This window comes from Mustela nigripes, chromosome 2, assembly GCF_022355385.1.
Source record: "Mustela nigripes isolate SB6536 chromosome 2, MUSNIG.SB6536, whole genome shotgun sequence".
NCBI classification, from domain to species: Eukaryota; Metazoa; Chordata; class Mammalia; order Carnivora; family Mustelidae; genus Mustela; species Mustela nigripes.
The window spans coordinates 159,182,117-159,188,116 of record NC_081558.1 but is presented as its reverse complement, the minus strand read 5'-3'; the positions used below and the strand labels follow the sequence as shown (position 1 = coordinate 159,188,116).

General features: G+C 39.4%; 1 protein-coding gene across 1 annotated transcript in view; it reads left to right on the top strand.

Annotated features, from left to right (window-relative positions):
* The window catches only part of GRAMD1C (GRAM domain containing 1C), an 88,929-nt gene that overhangs the window by 3,112 nt on the left and 79,817 nt on the right, over positions 1–6,000 (top strand). The window contains exon 2 of the mRNA XM_059388119.1: positions 2,822–2,971. Within this exon, the coding sequence (XP_059244102.1) occupies positions 2,822–2,971 (150 nt within the window). The remainder of the gene's footprint in view (positions 1–2,821; positions 2,972–6,000) is intronic.

Genomic DNA, 6,000 nt, shown 5'->3' with positions numbered 1-6,000 from the left:
CCCCCCCCCCCCCCCCCCCCCCCCCGGGCACCTTCTAGGCCCTCCCTAGCATGTGAGAACTCTGTCGAAATCTCCCATTCCTTCACCACCTCCCCCCAGCCGTGGGGTATATAACATGCCCACCTTCACAACCCGGGGCAGCAGCTCTTCCTGCCCACGGGTCCTGTCCCCGTGCTTTAATAAACCACCATTTTGCACCAACGACGTCTTAAGAATTCTTTCTTTAGTCGTCGGCTCCGAACCTCCTCACCCCACCGAACCTGACTTAGGTTCTGGGACTTCATCACTTGGTTTATTAAATACTTTACAGGAATTTAACTAAGGTGGCAGTCCTTATGCTGTGTTTGGGGCAATGGTCTATCCCCTTTTTTGTGAACTCCTTTGCGCATATTTGTATGTCCTGACTGGTATGTCAGAAGAATGTCTTCAGAGGAGAATGTAATCTATGTAATGTCATACCTGTGCTCCTGGAGAAAAATGGATACAATTACGATATTGCCTGTAAAGGTTGCATGTGATGGCAAGCCTTTTGAGGTATCTTGTGGCTAGCTAGATAAAGGTATATCGTCTCTCACTAGAGGTGAAGGAAAAATGTGACTGAGAGGTTACTGAGAGAAACATTGACTAGAATATTAGCCAGATTTAAAATATCAAATATTTCCTAGTTTCTGATTGGATAGAGTCAATAAGTTCCATAGTACTGGGGACAGGGACCTTAATGGGTAGGTGCACAGCATCAAGGGCCCAGTAATCCACTGTGAGGCACCATTCATCTTCCCAACTTTAACAGGCTACATTAGGCTGTTAAATGGAAAAGCAGTAGGGATAATAAGTCTTTCACTAATTAGGTCCTATATAATAAATCCCAATCCTCTAAGGCCCTGTTTTATATTATATTGAGTTGTATTTACTATTTTAGCTAGAGGTTGGCGGGGAGGGCTCACTTTTAAAAAAGCCATTTGTACGCTCCAAAGACTGTTTAAATTTTTTGTTGGGTCAGAGCATCCATTGCCCATATAGGATATTTTAGGGTGATGTGTACAATACTATATATTACCAGGGAGAATTTAGGCAAGGCAGTACTTCTGGGGGTTAAAGTGACGTATACCTATTTACGGTCCATTTTATGTTGAGTAATTCCCTTAAGATTGATTATAGGAGGTGCCTGGTTTAAATTTAGTGGGGTCTCCAGGTGTAACTATAGCTTGAGCCCAGTATTGATTAAACTAATGAAAATTTGCCACTTGATACATTTCAACAGATGTTGAAGTTAATTCAAAAACCTTTGCCATACAGATACAAAAGCCAATCTTTATCTTTTGTTGTATAAATTATTTTAATAAGTTTTGCATTTTGGATTTCCAACTAGGCCAAATTGTGGATTTCTGTTTCAATTTTTTTGTTTGGTTTCTTTCTTTCTTTTTTGGTTTGTTGCTTTGTTTCTTTTTCTCTCCCTCTTGGTGGTGAGTGAATGTGGTGGTGAGTGGAGGGAGTCCTATCTACCATTTCGTATTTATAAATTTGAACCTTCAGGGAGCCTCAAGTCAGTATTGCCAGGGCTAAGGGCATGTGGTTATTTTATGGAGTTTAAAAACCCTATTTGGGGACACCTGTGTAGCTCAATTGGTTAAGCATCTGCCTTCAGCTCAGGTCATGATCCCAGAATCCTGGGATTGAGCCCCCAGGGGGGCTGCCCGCTTCTCTCTCTCCCTGCTTCTCCCTTTCTCTTTGCCTGCCGCTTTGCCTGCTTGTGCTCTCTGTTTCTTTCACTGAGTCAAATAAGTAAATAAAATCTTAAAAAAACAAAAAACAAAAAACAAAAACCCTGAGCTTAAGTTGAGGCTGAATTACCCCTTTGCTGTGCCACCTGGGTGCCATGGGTGGTTTTCTCTGTAAACCCAAGGATCAGGATTTCTGTTACAACAGAGGCCTAGATGGCAGCAGCAGCAGGACAAGCAGGAACAACAGAGCTATTTAAGGGGTCTGGCGAGCTCTAATTGTTCTCACAATGGCTGCTCCCCTCCCTTTTGTAAACTCCATAATGGCTCTCTTTCACCAGCGACCACCCATTGGGCCCACGTCTTGCACAGGGTGTGCTCTCCCCGCCCACCACCAGTCCTCCATGGGGGCCAATGCCTGATTTATTTGTTTTTAACTTAGTTGTTTGTATAAATCAGAGTGAATTTGCCAGCTTCCCACAAATGGTTACTAAGTTTGCTTCCATTCTCTTAGTATTACAAATATTACAAACATTGTTGACTCTCTGTACACAGGGTTTTAAATTATACCCATTTTAGGCCTTACTAGACACTGAAGATTACTCTTCAAAGAGGTTGAACTAATTGTCACTCCCGTTGCCTGGTATTTTTGCTGTTTAATCTTCCTCTAGCCGACTATGAACTTCTGGAGGCTAAGGACTTTGTTTTATTCTTTTTTTTAAAAAAAAGCTTTTATTTATTTATTTGACAGACAGAGATCACAAGTAGACAGAGAGGTAGGCAGAGAGAGAGGAGGAAGCAGGTTCCCTGCTGGGATCATGACCTGAGCCTAAGGCAAATGCTTTAACCCACTGAGCCAACCAGGTGCCCCTGTTTTACTCATTTTTTAATTCCCAGTGCTAATTAAACTACCTAACAGTAGTAGTCATTGGAGAATATTTGTCACATGTGTGAATATATGAACTGTAGAGGGGAAAAAATTAGTTTTCTAAAAGCTTAAATATTGTTTTCAAGTTAAGTTATCTAGTTTGAACATTAACTCTTGTCATTTTAAAATGAACATTCTTCAGTAAGTAATTTAAATTATTGGTACTTGTTCCCAGGTAATAAATGAAGGGGAGTCAAACTTTGCTGCTGAGCCCCAGGAAGAGTTAGAGGAGAATCCTGGTCCAGTTGTGGATGAGAGTAATACAGTTTCAGCAAAAAAACAGGGACCAAATTTACATAACTGGAGTAGTGACTGGAGCTTTTGGGTAATATTTTTTCTTCCTTATATCTTCATTGTAATCTTAAATGCAAATTTTCTTTAAGTTTATAACAACTCATAAAATATAATGTTGTCTTATTAGCATCTAGATTTCAGATGTTTAAGTCCAGAGTCCAAGACATTTCTGATTATGCTCTCCTTTGGCCACTAGAATGCACTGTTGTCTGGTTTGTTGGAGTGGAATTGTCTGCTTCGGTTTCCCTGGAAGAAAACTGCACCACAGAATTGGATTCCACTTACACTGTTGTTCACTGTATTAGCAAGACTAATGTTATGCAGAAACTGTATTTCTAAATGTTACTGAGAAATCAGCTATTTTACATAATTTTGATTTAAAGAATTAGTTTTGGTACGGAAAAGGAAGTGTAACAATATTTGACCTGTAACATATTAATAATTATAAGATAGGTTTTAAAGGTAAGAGTTTCACATTCTGTTTGCACTGTACTTACTTGGTTGTATAACCTGAATATGGTTCAGGTTTCCCCCACTGTAAAATGAGACTCCTGCTTGTTGATTAGGTGCACAGAGTCTTTTGGGAAGAATAACATTTCTATTGCTGTATGAATGCTAGCATTTATTATTTTAAAGGGCTCATTCTAAATCTAGCGGTTCCTATGACAGTTATGAGATATTTGAAAGAGTCTGGTATAATGCAACTTTAAGTGAACTTTATATAAGATTATAAGGCATTTATAGTTCAATATTAATTCATTGGAAAGCTGACTCTTGACGATTAGGTATATACTTGGTAGCAGAAGTTCTTTTCTTTTCTTTCTTTTTTTTTTTTTTAAAGATTTTATTTATTTATTTGACAGAGAGAGACACAGCAAGAGAGGGAACACAAGCAGGAGACATGAGAGAGGGAAAAGCAGGCTCCCCTCGGATCAGGGAGCAGAGAGCTCGATGCGATGCCTGGCTGGATCCCAGGACCCTGGGATCATGACCTGAGCTGAAGGCAGATGCTTAACAACTGAGCCGCCCAGGCGCCCCAGTAGCAGAATTTCTTAAAATTTTAGAGTAACCTAAAAAAGACATGATATTAACAGGTTATAAAGATTAGTACAAGTACCATTATTCTGTTCATAATTAATAGCTGTTTTTGAATATTACTGAAACTTTTAAAAAAAAGATATTATCTATTTATTCATGAGAGACAGAAACAGAGAGAGAGAGAGAGAGGGAGAAGCAGGCTCCCCTCGGATCAGGGATCCCAATGTGGGGTCTGATCCCAGGACCCCGGGACCATGACCCAAGCTGAAGGCAGACACTCAACCAACTGAGCCACCCTGGTGTCCCAAATGCTATTGGAACTTAACATAAATAACAGTTTCTTAATTCCTGTTAAGAAATGCAACTAAGTTTTTATTATTTATTTATTTTTCGTGCTCTTGATCCTTTTTGGACAAGAGCTTAAAGACTGCTGATTTTGAAGATTTTATTTATTTATTTGAGAAAGAGAGAAAGTGAGAGCGAGCACGAGAGGGAAGAAGGTCCGAAGGAGAAGCAGATTTCCCACAGAGCTGGGAGCCTGATATGGGACTGGATCCCAGGACTCCAGGATCTTGACCTGAGCTGAAGGCAGTCGCTTCACCAGCTGAGCCACTCCAGCACCCCTCAACATAAGTTTTTAAAAATCATATCCTAAGGAAAATGTTTAATTGCTAAGAAATATACCAAAAAACTACACATCCTGAAAATTATCTCATCTATATTGATTATATTACTTTTGGTTACATTCAGAGAAAGTTTATGACTATTATAATGTTTTAGCCATTCTGCACTATGATTTTTGTAGCTTCGTTAGAGATTGGAAATCCTTTATAGTTCTAAGAGCTATCTACAGGACTAAAAAGTCGCTGTGGTTATTCTTGGCAGACTTAAAGCAAGAAGAAGGGTAAAGCAAGAAAAGGAACAAGCAGGGGAATGAGGATTTAGTAATAGGAGAGAGAAAAAGAAGATACATGCGTTCTAGAGCTTTGCTACTCAAAGTGTAGAATGTGGGGCCAAAAGATTTGGCATCACCTGTCAGCTGATTAGAAATGCAGTCTTGGGCCCAGCGTCAGATCTACTGAATTAAAATCTTTATTTCACAAGAGTTCCAGGAGATTTGTATGCACTTTCAAGTTTGAGAAGCACTTGTTTAGAGTGTTTAAAGTCTACTTTGGCTGAGTTTGTGTCTCTGTGCTGATTACAAGCACTTTACTTTGAGGAATTTTTTTTTTTTTTAGGAGTTTTTGTATGAATTCACATGGAATAGATTTATTTATTTATTTATTTATTTATTTATTAAAGATTTCACCTATTTATTTGTTAGAGAGAGAGAGAGAGAGAGAGCTAGTGAGTGCAAGCAGGGGGAGCTGCAGGCAGAGGGAGAAGTAGGCTTCCTGCCGAGCAAGGAGTCAGATGTGGGACTTGATCCCAGGACCCTGGGATCATGACCTGAGCCAAAGGCAGATGCTTAATGACTGAGCCACCCAGTTTTCCCACATGGAATAGATTTAAAGACAAATACAACATCTGAAAAGTTTTACTGACTTTTTGGAGGTCACTTGCCCAGAAAGTGTACTATCAGAACTGAGAAGCAAGCAAAACCAAAAGGAGCCTGAATAGCTAAATCAAAGGTCATGCTTATGTATCTTGTGGAGGAGAATTCCTCAAGTAGTCATTTGGAATATCTTTAATAATATTTTTGATGTATTTTTTATAAGCCTAAATCAGTTGGCTCCCATTTTATAGTTGAATAGGGTATTGGAGATAGGGGAATTATTTGGTGATAACACATGGACAATGGGAAGAAATGACATTAGAAGCTCAAAACGTGTAGCAACATGGGCCTCTTAATGTGGAGGCCAAAGGTCTATGTCGATTAGCTGGCTCTAATATAATACAGTTATTGGTAGAAGTGATGATTAAAAAGTCTGCAAAATAATGCATTTTTTCTCTGCCATTTTAAATCCATCTGCTTCTACCAATGACACCACCCTGTTGCTGTTTTCACATTCTCCTGGCAGT